The 16,880-nt window shown below is 40.6% G+C and overlaps 1 protein-coding gene across 1 annotated transcript in view; it reads right to left on the minus strand.

The window, feature by feature from the left end:
- LOC132836553 (T cell receptor beta chain MC.7.G5-like) overlaps positions 1 to 16,880 on the minus strand; it is a 51,073-nt gene that overhangs the window by 14,174 nt on the left and 20,019 nt on the right. Inside the window, exon 3 of the mRNA XM_060855897.1 lies at positions 2,935 to 2,970. Coding sequence (XP_060711880.1) covers positions 2,935 to 2,970 — 36 coding nt within the window. The remainder of the gene's footprint in view (positions 1 to 2,934; positions 2,971 to 16,880) is intronic.

Here is a 16,880-nt window from a genome sequence, read left to right on the forward strand (position 1 = left end):
GTTGTAGAGAATATGGAGTAGAATCGATTTCAATAAATGGCAAGTTAATTTAATCTCAGCTGTGGGGCAAACTGGAGGAATCGAGTTCTTAATCCGGTCGTATACCTTCTTTCAAAATAGCTTGTTGACAATTCATGTCTCATTCATGCCCACGCACATTTCCTCTAATGTGAAATTAGTTAGCGATTTTCTTTTAATTTCAAGAAAATGTATGCCCTTGTAAATTCCATTGTTTCTGACCTTCCTTTGAATTTATTACAATAAATAGGTTGAGAGTTTCAATACTTAAAGATTGACCCTGGAAAATCAGCTCCCCGAGAACGGCAGGCCCTTTTTTTAAAACAGGAGCCAGCACGACTCAGGCCAGGAGTTAGGTTGAGAAGGAGCGGTCTGGGAAGGGGGTCTTGTGGCACAATGATAGTGTCCCTATCCCTGATGCTAGGTGACCTAGGTTCAAATTCCATCTACTCCACAGGTGTGTAATAGCATCTTTGAACGGGTTTGTTAAAAGCAAAGTTCTTTATGGCAGCCTCAACCAATGCGGGAATGCAACCATTCTTCTAGCCAACTGAGCTAACCGATTGATGAGGGATGACTTTGAACAATAACTGACTTACCGAGAACAGTCAACTTCGTGCCATCTCCAAAATGCAAGGGTTGATTTCCACCTGTACACGCCAATGTATCATATCACAAAAACACTGCATAACAGTCTGCGGGCAGAATTCCACCATATCCCCAATCTTTGACGTGGTTTGTGGATAACAAAAGGTACCAGCAGTCTGATCTAAGCCCGTCAATTCACCAGGATGTTTCCAAGTGATGTGAATTACTTTCTTAATGTACCTGTCCCCTTACTTGTGGACCTGCATGTCCTTTGTCTAAGATTACGGTCCTGACAGTACTGAAAGATTTCCCCTGGCTACTGCGTAAGAGGTCATTCAACTCTGTTTAAAACATGCCATTCTTACTTCGTCGCAAAAATAGAAATTGAACTCACCCAAAACCGTTAAAATCGTCCCGTCCCCAAAATGCAGAGGGTTGCTAGAACTGCCCGCACTTTGCTAAACAACAGTACAAAAATACCGTGGTGTCTAACAGAGGTACAAAGACAGATGATGGTAGATACACAGACAGGCAAGCAGACAATCTGAATTACAGAAAGACAGACAGATTGATACGCACGTAGGTAAGTTCATAGATATATTGATGTAACCTATTTCTTTCAGTGATATGCATCTGCCAACGTGAACTTACCCAAAACAGTCACTTTAGTCCCAGCCCCGAAATAGTAGATATCAGCAGAGCACAGGGGTTGATGCCTGTTTTAAAACATCTCAGGTGCCTACTATTAGTTTTCCTGAGGATCTTGCACATGAAACAATAAGGGGAAGAACTTACGACCAAACGAGAATGGAAGCATGAGGACAATGGTATTATAGGAAGAGAGCGCGGGTACATTCTCTCAATCGAGTTTGCTCTAAGAAGTAATTAGGCTTATCTCTATTTTGTCCCTGTCTAACCTTAAAGCCGACATATTCAATCGGTTACAGATTTGAATATTTCACACTCATGCCCAAATCCCTCCTGTTTTAACAATTTTCTCGGAGTTGCGCATCTGGAGTTCCAAGGACACTCTGCGTTCATGAAAAAAAACACATCATTCTTGAAGAATCCCATTCCAATTCTAAGGTTTAGCACATCATTCATTATTCGTCCTTAGTAAATAAAGTAAATAGTTCATGGTTATCTATGTAAGCGAATCTTGCAAGAATTTTAAAGACATTAGTTGGATCATCCCTTGATGTCCGCTAGTTAATATGTTGCAAACCAAGATTCTGAATCTTTCTGCAGAATGTAACTCTTTTAACTCCGGTAGTTTTATGTCACAGTAGAAAAGTTCAGTTAGACAATGGACGCTGCAAGGTATACAAATACAGCAACTTACAACAATATGGAATTCAATTGGCAACTTTAAAATAGATCGTCTATAAATGGTAATAATCTTTGATCACTGTTTTTAGCATTTCCTCGTTCCTTCATATGTTTTTTTTTTCTTTGACTCAATCTAAGCTATTCACGCCAACTCATTCCGCAAGGTAACAAGTCATCAGCACGCCCTGGGGAAGGAAATTCCACTGGAATTTTCAGTTGGAATTTTAATGGCCATCCTGCCCCTCTTTTCCCACAACTCGAACTTCTCTTCTGGACAACACCACACACCCACCCCTCCCCCTCCACATCACCACACATCACTTAATGAAAACTTCTGGGCTATTACAACTCCTTTCGAAGATCTGAACACTTATCAGGTCACTCTTCAACCTTATCGTTACTATAACAGAAATAAAAAGCCAGAGAGTTTCAATTCTCCTGATAATTACAGCCTTTCAATTCTGATAGCGTCCTTTAAAAAAACTATCTATCTTTGTAGAACGGACACTAATTTTTCACAATATATATGTTAGAACTGCATGAATAGATTTCAATTTAACATATTTTTCGTCTGTGAATGTGTCCTCTTGTTTAGTTTCCATCTGCCAAATAGAATGTCTTTTTTTATTAATCATGGGACGAGGGCATTTATTGTCAATTTCCCAGATGGCGTTTAAGAGTCAACCATTTTCCCTGGGTCTGGAATCACATTTAGGCCAGACCAGGTAAGGGTGGCAGATTTCTTTCCCGAAAGGACATTAGTGAACCAGCTGGGTTTTTCCGGTATTAGGTTTGCATGGACACTGTTAATTGTCTTGCTTATTTGGAAGATCCTCTCCTATCTTCCCTCTCAGGCTTCTTTAGAGAAATAATGCCACAATGTCTTCACAAACGGAACAAAAAAATTAATTGCCGACTTCCTAAAATTTCACTCCCTCAATTAACATGAATTCAAGAAGTGAACCAACTTTCTCCAGTATTAGAAATACATTTACTTACCTAAAACGGTCAGTTTTGTCCCTCCTCCGAAGTAAGCTTCATAATTAGAACACAGTGGTAGGAGCCGAAAGCAAAATCCCCCTCAAGTCTGGCTCGTTATGTCTACCTTTTGGAACATTTATGGCCCTTACAATCAACAAGGAACGTTGGCCATGTAGTGGTCGCACATCCATTTAGGCTATTTCATCTTCATTTATATTATTGTCGATTTGTATCTTAAGACTTGGTTCAGTAATCCTCAATAATACCATATTAAAATCCCATAGGCCCAACAGCATTTTGGGCACAGATTTTGATTTCCACTACTTTTTGTATGAAAAAAAAGTTCTGACATTTCACATCAAATCTGGCTCTAAATTGAGTTGTCCTGGACCCATCTGGACCAGACTAAATAGTTTATCTCTATCCATTCTACAAAAACTTGCAATCACCTGAAACGGATCGTTTATATAAACCACGAATGTTTTTTTGTTTGTGGGAATACAAGCTGAGTCTAAGCAACTAGTCGTCAACGTATATTTAAAAGTCTTAACACATACGCAATTGTATAAACGTTTGTTTTGGTCAATAGGAGGAACAGAAAACTTACCCAAAACGGTTAACTTTGTCCCGTCGCCAAAATAAGCGATGCTTCCTGCACGATGATCAATTATAAATCACGAACACTCCCCGCAACTATCTCCAACTGAGAGGATTTGTGTCGTTCAACATTCAAGAGCTACATCGTGTAGCGGACAGAAATTTTAAAACTAATCATCACCACTTAAGACAGATGCACCAGAAATAATAGGGACTCACCCAAAACTGTTAGCTTCGTCCCTTGCCCGAAATAATTCGCTTCTGTCACACAGTGACACTACAGCATGTTAAAAAAGCCTTAAAAATGCCAATTTTTTCCGTTGTAATCCGTATCCAATCCGTGTAATGCCGCAAATAACTACATGAATTTCAACGGAGACTGCACGACTCCATATTGACTTTATGGATCTTTTCCGGTTGGGTCTAAACATGGCTTTCAACTTGTCCGGAATGATTGAATTCTGGGAATGATCTAGGGATCCGATCTTTTAAAAAAAAAATCATCTGTTCATCATTATGGTTACAATTAACCATTAACCAAGGGGATGTTAAACTGTATTCAGAGTACTGCCGATTCACCCCTGTTGTATTGAAGCAGTTGGAATAGCCATTTCCCTAACATGCCTTATTGAGCTGGAAGACGAAAAAGCAATCCTTTCTTTGTAAGTAAAATTATCGAGTAAAAAATGAGGTCTGCAGATGCTGGAGATCACAGCTGCAAATGTGTTGCTGGTCAAAGCACAGCAGGTTAGGCAGCATCTCAGGAATAGAGAATTCGACGTTTCGAGCATAAGCCCTTCATCAGGAATATTCCTGATGAAGGGCTTATGCTCGAAACGTCGAATTCTCTATTCCTGAGATGCTGCCTAACCTGCTGTGCTTTGACCAGCAACACATTTGCAGTTGTAAGTAAAATTACCCAATTCCGTCACAGAAATGGATTAATCCATCAAAACTGACATCCAAAGCAGTTTAAATGCCACAGAATATTTCCGTAATATGAGCGTTATAGGAAATCGCCAGAATTGAATTTCGCCAAGAAACCCCTCAAACAGAATTGTGATAAATCACCACATTTCTTCTTTAAATGGCACTGGGGAGGTGTTGAGGGCGGAGAGTGGCGGGTATTTCTGTACTTGCCACTAAATGAACCATTTGACCTAAAATGGTTCAAATCTGACAATCTGCGTGCCTTCTGAGGTGAAAAGGGTCCAGTTCCGTTCATTATCGCCACGGGATGTCGACGCTTTCTCGCCCCTATCACGACTGTTTTGCTGGTCCCGAGAAACTTGTAAAGGGAGGTTTTTGTACAGAGACTGGATTACAATATATCACCGTGTCCCCCCTGTCCCCACGGTAATATAATCTCATACAAAAAGGCCCCGCCTCTTCAACTCGTGGTCTGATATGAGATTGAGATCTTGAAAACCGGGAAAAATCTTTCGGACGTGATCGGAAGCTATATTGCATAGAAACAGCTGGTGGTCATTCGTTGCCTGGAAATCTATAGATGGAAACAGGAGGACACTATTGATCCCGCTGAACCAGTGACATGGGAACAGAAGGAGAACCATTCAAGTTATTCATCCAAGCTTCAAATAAACCAGAGTTTGTTCACCCTCCTCCACCCCTCCGAATTTTCACGCAGCAACAAGCGACCCATTCACCCCATTGGAGCCGTGATCTGGAATAGCAAGAATTCAACCCATCGCGAGTCTTTTCCAGAGGAACAGAAGTTTGCCACTCCTTCCCATTCAGGCTGGTGCATAGGAAACCATGGATATCCATTCATTCCCTTGGCCCTCTTGGACATGGCTTTTGCCTGTTACAAATAGAACAGGAGAAGGGCATTCAGCTATTATTTCTTTCTTCTATTTTTATTCACTTTATTCCTCTAGTCTTCAGGCCTTCTCGTATGTTTCTGTCGTCGTCTTTTCCTCTGTAGTACTGTTCTCATTTCATCTACAACTTGCTAAGAATCAGGAGGTGCAAGTCATTTTCACTCTCATGGAATGCATGTAGTTTATCCATTACATCATGTCCACTGCTACGTCTACTAAGCACCCCGTGTCTCCAAAATGAAGAACCTTCTCATTGCCCACGTGCTCTGTTGATGCACGTGGCACTGTTATTTTTATGATCTCGTTTCAAAATGCCAACGTCATCATCCACCTGCATCCGAGATCACAAAATCTACCATTTCCTTATTTCAACTTAAAATACCATCAAATGTAGCACGTGGCTTCAGGTTGCGGAAGTTCCAAGAAAAGAAGACGTTTAAATGAACAAGTGTTACAAGGGCTCGAAATTATTTGCAGAGGAAGGTGATTGTGAAGTCACTGAAGTAAGTGCATTTTTCATTTCCTTTTTTCAAATATGGTATAAAGTATGAATCTGCTATTCCTTCCCAGTGTTCCCAGGACACAACAGAGTTGTTGCCAGCAGTTCTGTTAAACCAGTGGAAAATCTGAATCGGTATTTATAATTCGCGGACACGTATTGTATCAATTTTACGAAACAGATACAGAGGCTTTGAGCATGTACTGAAAGTATTTACAAGGAGATGTGATGCCTAAGGGAAAGTAAGGACAGACTGGTATTCTATTCTGCAAACGTATACATTTTCTGTTCGCTAGGTAGTATGATAAGCTAATAGATCTCTTTATATTGTTGAAATGTTCTGATAGGACACATGGGTAGAAAATGTTTCCATTTGTGGGGATCCGGAATTTGAGGCCTCCAAACATAGCCAGCAATAATTTCAATAAAACTAAGAACTGCAGATGTTGGAAAACATGAACAAAAATTTCTAGAGGAACTCAGCATGGGAAGCAGAATAAACGTTTCAAATTCAGGGACAATTTCAATTTGGAGAACTGATTACTTTTAACCAAAGAGAGGTGAGAGCGCTCAAACTGACTACCACTCGGAGTGAGTAGCATAAATGCATTTAAGGAAAAAAAGTGAATAAAGATATGAGCCAGAAAGAAACGTTGGTAGCTGAGGGAGGAGATGGGACAAGATGTTGGGGGAGACTTATATTAAGATTAAACATGGACATAGTCAAATTCTTTGCTATTGGCTCAGGACACTCGGGTACCCCACTACCTTTTTTAATATTATTGTGCATTGGGTGTGTTGTGACTCTCTTAAGAAAGCAGACAACCATATTTTATTTACCAGAAAGAAAACAGTGGCTACATTGCAGCGTTCCCATTGTACAGATCCTTGACAGTACAGTGCTGCTTTATTACTGTCTCGCAGTATGGTGTCCACCCTGTGCTCACCCTCAATTATACAGCTCTCCCTCAATACTGCCGCTCTGCAAGAACGCGTCTTCCTAGTACTGGCCATTCGACACTTTAGCTCTTCCTCGAAGCCAACTTTTCGACATTGCAGCGCGCGCTCTCTCTTTGTCCGTGCTTGCTCCAAAAAAAATCAGCAAAGTCCACTCCACAACGCAAATCATCATCCGCGCTGCATTAGATGTATTAGCAGATATTTAAGGTGAAGTTTCCGGAATGGAACGTAAACCTGGGAGAATTTGATTCAGAGGCGATTGATTAACTAACTGAGACACAAATAGTAATTCAATTACATATCTTCCAGCTGACCGAACATCCTCAACTGGTTTATGGCTTTTTCTCTTGAGCGAAGATTTTTGCTAAAACATTAGATTTGAAATCCACAATTTCACAAAAAAAAGCCATGCAGACGCAACTCATTTGTGATTCATGAATTCAAATCAATTGTTTCAGCAAAAATATTGGTTGCATGAGCGAAAGATGGACGGTAAGTGGCGTAACTGCTTTGAAAAAAAAAGTCCTTTTTGGCTTTCCCCACCTATGTTTCCTGTGCGTGTAATCGCCTTCCTAAAATCCCACCTCTCCACTCTCTTTTGGAAAGCTATTCAAACGCAACTGATTTTTGGATCACATGTCCCTTATTTTTCTTGATTCCCCTCCATGTCAAAAGATGACTGATTTAAGGTTCCTGTGATGTTTTGATCACGTCGGTTCTGGTCATTATAACAAGGCAATTTGTTGCCAATGAACAATTGTCACGTTTGGGTCAATGAATGCATGTTCTAAGCTTGTGAAAATGAGTTTTGCAATAATAAGTTCAATGTGTTTCTGTATTTAACAGACAGTTGGATGATCGGAGAGGCGATTCTCCTCCTCAGATATCATGCCTATAACAACGAAGAACAAAATACATTCCAACAAAGGACCCAGAATGCTGTCAGAGCGAGGTCCAAAGCGCATGCAGGTTATAGATGGAAGACATAGGGTAGTGGTGGAGGGTTGCTTTTCAGACTGGAGGCCTATTACCAGTGGTGTGCTACAAGGATCTGTGTTGCATCCGTTCCTTTTCATCACATATATAAATGGTTTGAATGTGAACATTGGAGATACAGTTAGTAAGCTTGCAGATCACAGCAAAATTGCAGGTGTAGTGGATAGCGAAGAAGGTTATCTTAGAGTACAATGGGATTTTGATTTGATGGGACAATGTGCTGAGGAGTGGCAGATAGAGTTTAATTTAGATAAATGTGAGGCGCTGCATTTCAGAGCACTAATTATACACTTAACAGGCAGGTCCCGGAGAGTGTTGCTGAATAAAGTGACCTTGGAGTGCAGGTTCATAGTTCCTTGAAAGTGGAGTTGCAGGTAGAAAGGATAGTGAAGCAGGTGTTTAATATGTTTTCATTTATTGGACAGTGCATTGAGCATAGGACATTGGTTCGGCCACTTTTGGAATATTGTGTGCAATTCTGATCCCCGCCTCTCGGAAGGATGTTGTGAAACCTGGAAGGGTTCAGAAAGAATTTACAAAGATGTTGTGAGGACTGGAGGATTTCAGCTATAGGGAGAGGTTGAATAGGTTGGGGCTGTTTTCCCACAGCATCAGACGCTGAGAGGTGACCTTATAGAAGATTATAAAATCATGAGGGCCATAGATAAAGTAAATAGACAAGGTTTTCTTCAGTTGGGGTGGGGGGAATGGGGGGTGGGGGGCCGGTGGAGGTGAGTGCAGAATTAGATATTTTTAGGGTGAGAGGGGAAAGGCAAATTTTTAGGGTGAGAGGGGAAAATTTTAAAGGGACCTAAGGGGCAATTATTTCACGCAGAGGGTGGTGTGTGTATGGAATGAACTGCCAGAAAAAGTGGTGGAGGCTAGTACAATTGCATCATTTGAAAAGTCTCTGGGTGGATATATGAATAGCAAGGGTTTAGAGGGATATGGAGAAAGTGAGGACTGCAGATGTTGGAGATCAGAGTCAAGAGTGTGGTACTGGAAAAGCACAACAGGTCAGGCAGCATCTGAGGAGCAGGAGAATTGATGTTTTGGGCAAAAGCCTTCTGGGCCAAGTGCTGGAAAATGGCACTTGATTTATTTAGGATATCTGGTCAGCATGGATAAGTTGGACCAAAGAGTCTGTTTCTGTGCTGTAATTCTCTATGACTCTATCTTCGAGCTAATGAAACAGGCATTGAACAAATTAGATAAGAGGAGTAATTGGATGATTTTGATTTTAATAATGAGAAGAGATTGGATAAATTTAGTTTGCTTTCACTTGAACGTTGGAGGCTGATGAGTGATGTGAGAGAAATTTACAAAATTATGAGATACATGGATAGAATTGATGGTCCTTTTTTTTTCCCATGGTAAAAATGTCAATTATTAGGGGAACATATGATATAATGTAAAAGAGGGAGAGTTAAACGAGATCTGAGAGGCCATTTTTCTTTACACTGAGGGTGGCAAGTGTCTGGAGAACACTGTTGTTAGAAACAGACATAATAGCAATGTTTTAAGAGGTATCTTGACAAATACATGAATAGTTAGGAAATATAGCGATACAAATGACATTGGGAAAAGATTTTTAATTTACAAAGGCATCATACATTGGTGCAGTCTTGGTAGGCCAAAAGGCTTTTTCCAGTGGTATGCAGTTCTTTGTTCTTTGTTTTAAATGCATGGTGAAATGGTAATATCCATTGGCAGCTGCCCAGCAATATAAATTCAAATCATGGAGGGCACTGGCATTTACAACAGGGACAGATAATGTTGGAAGTATTCGCAATATCAGTCAACACTCGAGGGACAAATGTGTATTGAAATCAGGGGGAAGGTCAATGATGCCATGAAAGGAATTTACTTAGGCAGAGAGGAGGTTCTGAGTGTCCCAGCATTCATCAACGTTGATATATCTCCTGGGCTCAATGAATTGTATCCCAGGTTATACAGTGAGGAAAGGGAGCAAAAAGCAGGGGAATTTTCCAAAAAATTCAGTTCCTCTCTGCCAAAGGAGAGGTGCCAGAGGATTGGAGGATAGCTAATATCATAACATTATTCCAGAAGGGAACAAGGTGTACACCATTGGCAGTCACTCTAACCTTGGTAGTGGGAAAATATTGGAAGAAATTCTGAGGGTCAGAATTAATCTGTATTTAGAGAGGCAGGTGCTGTGATTGTAACAAGGTCAGCCAGGTTGACCTTATAAAATATAATTTCTCACTCTGGGGCTTTTAACCTAGTTCAGTCAGGGTACCCTGGTGAATACATATAAAGAGGAGTGTCAGAGTCTCTGTTCACTCTGAGAACTGGCTCTGAGGAAGCTAGACCAATGAAAAGTACTATGCAAATATAAATAAAAGATGACTTGGTGACAGGATACTGACCTCTTAGGAGTTTTCTTCAGTGGTGATGAGAGAAAATAATATATTTCTGAAGAAATCCTCTCACAACAGTCATCTTTGAGTTGGAGTAACCATTTCTGGCATCATGCTATTATTTGGGATGCTTTAACATATTCGTTCCTGCCATTGATGACTGGACGTAGTACGTGGAAAGAATGTATTATTTTTCCAAGCAAGTGACATTGGGGCAGAAAATAAGCAATGGATAATTCTCTTGACAGTTTGAGGACATGCAATATTTTTTGGTTATTAGGAGCCTAACATTCCCTGAGGCACACCAGACTTTCCAAGAGTTGATGGATTTAATTAAGGAATATTACAATGCCCAAGCTTCCTCTAATTCTGAGATACTATCAGTTTTACATCGTATTTCGAAAACCAGGAGAATCAGTGTCAGGATTTCTGATGAGATCAAGAGGTAGGTGGTTGCAATGCATGGGTACCGAGCTGAAACTGCAACCAGCATTCAACCTGGAAGTAGCTTTCCATGTGAATAATGGCGGTGGCAACAGCATGGGGTGGGGCCTGGAGATGGCTGGAACCAGGGCATGAGTTTCAAACAGTGAGTAAGTTATCTGACTGGTGGTGAGAGGAGCAGGGTTTTGTAAACTTTTGATTGTTTATACTGGATAAGAAACTGGAAAACTGTTTGTGGAGCTGGTGGATTGTTCATTGGATATAGAATAGTAGAGGTCCTCCACACATTTGAGAAAGGAACTCTTGAGGTGGGGGACAGATTGAGAAACCAGATAGAGATTTGTTGGTGGAGGCATTAGAGATATTGCAAGTAAGGAGCATCAAAGGTGGATCCAGAGTTGGAGGATTTAAAATGTACCTGGAGGCCTTGAGGGATGAGATGGTTGCAAAGACAGCAGCTGAGGAAAATCTCGTGGCTGTGGTATTGAATTTGTTCCATGGTGCAGTCAAAGAGCCAGAGGACTGAGGAGATCATGGTGTTGTGGCAGTGAGAAAGGAACTCACTGAGCACATGTCTGAGGGAGGGAGAAAATATCTTCAAACTGGGCAGTGGAACAAACTTGGTTAGAGACAGAAGAACTGCAGGTGCTAGAATCCAAAGTAGACAGACAAGAGGCTGGAAGATTTAGAGCGGCACGGTGGCACAGTGGTTAGCACTGCTGCCTCACAGCGCCAGGGACCTGGGTTCAATTCCCGCCTCAGGCGACTGACTGTGTGGAGTTTGCACGTTCTCCCCGTGTCTGCGTGGGTTTCCTCCGGGTGCTCCGGTTTCCTCCCACAGTCCAAAGATGAGCGGGTCAGGTGAATTGGCCATGCTAAATTGCCCGTAGTGTTAGGTAAGGAGTATATGTAGGGGTATGGGTGGGGTTCGCTTCGGCGGGTCGGTGTGGACTTGTTGGGCCGAAGGGCCTGTTTCTACACTGTAAGTAATCTAATACAGCAAGCCAGACAGCATCAGGAGTCAATGTTTCAGGTGTAACCCTTCTTCAGGACTGGGGGCAGTTGCAGATAAAGGGGGTGGTGGGGGAAGGGTGGTGAAGTGGGGATCGGTGTAGTCAGGTAGAGGGTATGACTTGGTTGGTCAATGGGAGGAATGAATCCGGTTGGTGGCTGGGAGCAGTGGAAGGGATGACGAAGGGCTGAGAATGGAGTTGGAGGTTGGGGAGGGAGGCTATATGAAATTGAAGAACTTAATGTTGAGTCCTCTGGGCCGTAGGTTGCCCAGTCAGAAGATGAGGTGTAGTGACATATAGTATGAGCAAATCTGTACCCAACATTTTAAGTTATTTCAAGTTTCCCTGATGACTGGTGTTTAATGCCTTCATCATTGAATTTGAAGACGAATGCCTTCATCACTGAATCAAATGAAGTTAAAAGCTCCTGCAGTAGTCATGTTAACATTATAACTTTTTAATAGTTTTAAAGCCAGTTTCTTCATGGAGTATGTATCACTACTTCATCATTTAAATCATGTTTTGTTACTCTTAAGGTCAAAAGATCAAAATTTGGGGAGAATGTGTATCCTCCCCATTTGGTCCTGAACAGGGACATCTAGCTGCAATTATACAGGGTATTGGTGAGGCCACACTTCGAATATTGTGTACAGTTTTGGTCCTGGCGACAGCAGGAGTACAGTTAAGGCTTATCAAGTTGAATTCTGAGACGGGGGGAACTCAACTATGAGGAGAGATTTAATTGTACTCACTGGAGTTTAGAAGAATGAGGAGAGAGCTCACAGAAACCTATAAAATTCTGGAAGATTAGATGCAGGAAGGATGTTCCTAATACTGGGGGAGTTCAGAACCAGAGGTCATAGTTTAGGGGTTCCAGGTAAACCTTTTAGGTTTGAGATGAGGAGAAACTTCTTCATGAGGAGGGTGGCGAACCTATAGAATTGACCAGCATAGAAAGTGGTTGAGTGCAAAACATTATGTGTTTATAAGAAGGGGGTAAATGTAGCTCTTGTAGTCAAAAGGTACTGGGGAGGGCCAAATCAGGTTATTGAGCAGATGGTCAATTATGATCATGTTGGATGGCAGAGCAGGTTCAAGGGGTTGAATAGCCTACTCCTGCTCCTACCTTATATATTTCTATATTTTGGATGTTGGCTAAATCATCCAATTCAGTTTTCTTAAAACTTCCTGATCAAGTGCACAAAAGTCTCCAAGACAAAGCTGTGAATTAATTTATTTCATCTACACTTTCTTTTGAAATTTAACAATTCTCAGGATGATTTATTCACAGTTAATGTTCATTTTCTTGTCACTATCTGATTAAAATATTCTCACAATATTCTTAAAACAGAAATCAAACATTACTATTTGATCAGAAAAATAAATAATAATTTTACAATTGTGTCTCTCTGTTTACTAATGGAAAAAGGAACTTGCCACATTTCTTTAGCATTTTATTTCTCAAAATAGTCCAAATTCACAGTAACAAGTTCCCTTCAGAACTTGTCATTTTGCTAGAAATTCTAAAGTATTGTGTTCATTCTTGTTATTGACTGAACTTAAATGCTTAATGAATTACAACTGATCCAACCCCTTTAGCTCACCTTACTTTTGTCAAATCTTGTTGGGGTGCAGCAATTTAGACAAGTTCTTTCCAAGGAGCCCTACAATAATTAAGTAAGCCATAGACCTGCTTTGCACATCCTTAGGTTAGATTAGATCCCTGTGTAAACAGGCCATTTGGCCCAACAAGTCCACACTGACCCTCTGGAGAGTAACCTGCCCTAACCAATTTCCCATTGACTAATGCATCTAACACCATGGGCCATTTAGCATGGCCAATTCAGCTGACCTGCACATCTTTGGATTGTGGGAGAAAACCCACACAGACACAGGGAGAATGTGCAAACTCCACAGACAGTCATTCAGGGCAGGAATTCAACTTGCGTCCTTGGTGCTGAAAGGTGGCAGTGCTAACCACTAAGCCACTGTGCCGCCAAACAGTTCTTGATAGTTGGCTGTGTTCCTATGACTGAGGAGGTTGCCTTTTATTTCATCTGATTTAAAACCCAGCAGCTTCCAGCTGCAAGACAGTAAAGCTCAATGTGTTTCTTGAAAGCTCCTGAGGCAATTCAAAACATTGTCTACATAGTAGATCATCATTCTGCATCTTGAAGTTATTATAATTCCTCAACTGAGTGCTTGAAAACCCACCTTTCATAAAATGCTTACCAATTCCAATTTCATAAATAATTATCCAAGCTTCATGTATTAAATGGTTCTTTAAGATCAGGGACCCAAGAGATCAGAGTCAGTTTTCTCATTCTCAAGCAATTTGTCTCAGAAGGTAGGATCTAATTGGTCAAAGCCGATCTCGAAAAGGAAAAGCGTGTAAACCAAATTTGATATCTGCAACTTTCCAAAACCAAAATCTAGCAATATGGAAAATGCATGGTGACATTAAATGGTCACTACAACAGCAAAGGTTAACTTTCTGCTCGTTTGAGAAGGAGATGGGGCCCAAATTAATGAGTGATGTCATGTAATTTTACTTTCTACAGAAAACTGCTGAAATCTTCTGACCATTTCAAACTAAGTCTTTAAATCTTCCAATTTGTTTCCAGTTGTCTCAAAACCCTATTTAGTGTTTCCAAGATTACTTTCAAAATAGAAGCATTTATATTGTCTCTTAACATAGATTCCCAACAGTTTGGAAGCAGGCCATTCAGCCCATCAAGTCCACACCAACACTTTGGAAAGCATCCCACTTGATCCACTTCTCCCTCATCCCTGTAACCCTTCATTTCCCACCTAGCCTAGAAACTATGCATAATTTAGCATGGCACATAACCTGCACATCTTTGGACTGTGGGAGGAAAGCAGAACACTCAGAGAAAACCCACATAAACACAGGGAGAACATGCTAAATCCCCACTGGCAGCCACACAAGGCTGGATTTAAACCCAGGGCCCTGGTGCTTTGAGACAGCAGTGCTAACCACTGAGCCACCATGCTGCTCTCTCATTTTTCAATATGGGTTTGATTAAATGTTTACCAAACTATTTAACTGTTTTGAAAACAAACCAGTTACAGTGCTTTATATGCACAAAATATTTTTTATTCCAAATTTTAAGTTCAAATTGGATGTCTTCCAAAATGAAGTAGTTTTTGTTGTGAAAACAAATTGAGGTTGTACAGCATAAGAACATGTTTTCAAATTAAAATTGAAAAATACAGTTTACACCATTTCCATAGATTTGAACAGATGTTTTGACTTCTTTCTAACTATCGTGTGGGTTACCGCGTTTTTGCATTATATTATAGTGGACATTTGAGATTCATTACCTGGGGGTGTATGTCTTCTCCCCATTTTCTTTTGAGCTGTTCCTACCTTATCCTCACAAACACTATCCACAACTACTGACTTGCAGTTTCGTGTGATATTAGTATTAACATTAACACATCTGCACAATTGCAAATTTAAAGTTATGAATATTTCTGGTGTTTTGGGTACACCCATTACTTGGAGCTACCAGTTTTATAAATAATTGTTGTTGGGCCATAATGTTTCCACATGCCGGAGCGATTGCTGATTGTGCTTTATCATATGGACTAGCCCTGTTCCTCTGTGCTCACTGTTTTCACTATTGGCTATAACTATCAGCTATCTCCTACCTAAGATCTTTCCTTTGTTTATTTGACCAGTTGTAAATATACTGTAGACTAGTAATGATTATCATTCCTTTATTCTCTTGTTTCTTGCTTTGACCCACCCACCAGCACCTTGTTCTGCGGGAATGTTATGTGGTTCCCAACCATACAATGAATTTTCTCAACTAATTTTACCTGCTCCTCTGTTATGAACCTTGTGTGCCTTCAGTTCCCCAGTAAAAGTTCATAACGCTTTCCTCTCTCTTTCCACGGCATTCTCCTGCTGTCCCTGTGCAGTCTGTTCTCGAATCTACATGGCTCTCATTATCTTATTTAAGACAGATTTCCTTGCCTGCACTTCAGTGGCTTTCCTGAATTTGCCTAGCCCCAGTGCAGTTATTTCAATGTAGATATGGCATACTCTATCTTTGACCTCAATATGGCTACTACTGCACAAATCAGATCGAGCACCGGTGCGGCATGTACTGCTTGTATTTTACTTCTCTCACTCCCTTGGCCAGTGTAGATTTTTTAGAATGGATTTGGCCTAGCCTCCAGCAGCTTCCCTAGATGCCTATTGTCCCTAGTTTTCCTTCAGAGTCTTTGAGATTCTGTTAATACTCAACCAGACTCATTGCACTAAATATAGGCCGTGAATAAAACATAACCATCTCTTTTTGCAATCTGACATGGGTATTCTGTTTCCAACATCAAATGTTATGGCAGATTATTTTGCAGAATAATCTCAGGAGCCTCGAGGTGTAAATCAACAATTGTTTATTGATCCAATGTTGGGAGAGTGTACCCCAGGAAAGTTTCCAAGATAACACTCTAACTCAATTATCAAATATTTATACCTTGTGAGTTAAGCAGGTAGTGCATTAATCAAGTTGCAAAGTGACACATTCTGAAGGGTCATACAACGTGTTATCCCTGATCTCACCACTCCCTATCTCCCCAGGTGTCATCCAATTTCATCCAATCCCCATTGCTTTGTCTTTCTCGACGTGGATGGAGTTGCCATCATATTCCATTTCTAAATAAGGCTTCAGAATTAATGTTGATTCAACCAGGTTGCATTTTCACAGAAACTCTGCTTGTTTGCTGCATCAGCAACTGAGCATTTGTTTGCAGTTTAACTTTTCTTTTAACCTGACTACTTTCTTTATTAAGAATAAATGAAAATGAACCTTCAATGAGATCTATGATTATTGCTCATGAAGTTAAATAAGGTCTCCACCTAATTCTAATACAAGATGGAACTTCATGTGGATTCTTAGGCGAACTCATGTCATACCCAACTTTCCCTCAACGCTGAATCATTGAATATGATAAATTTTAGGGACTTTTTTGGTTCTGAAGGTTTCTATCAGTCTCAGACGCTGTGATAAGCAGAATTACAGCGTCAACTTTGATTAGAGATCAAAGTCCTGAAAAATGTTAACTTTGTTTCTCTATCCAAACATTATTCCTGAACAGGCAAAAGTGAGATGCTGGAAACCAGAGTTTAGATCAGAGTGGTGCTCAAAAAGCAGAGCAGGTCAGGCAGCATCCAAGGAGCAGGAAAATCGATGTTTTGGGC

Source organism: Hemiscyllium ocellatum, chromosome 47, assembly GCF_020745735.1.
Source record: "Hemiscyllium ocellatum isolate sHemOce1 chromosome 47, sHemOce1.pat.X.cur, whole genome shotgun sequence".
Classification (NCBI taxonomy): Eukaryota; Metazoa; Chordata; class Chondrichthyes; order Orectolobiformes; family Hemiscylliidae; genus Hemiscyllium; species Hemiscyllium ocellatum.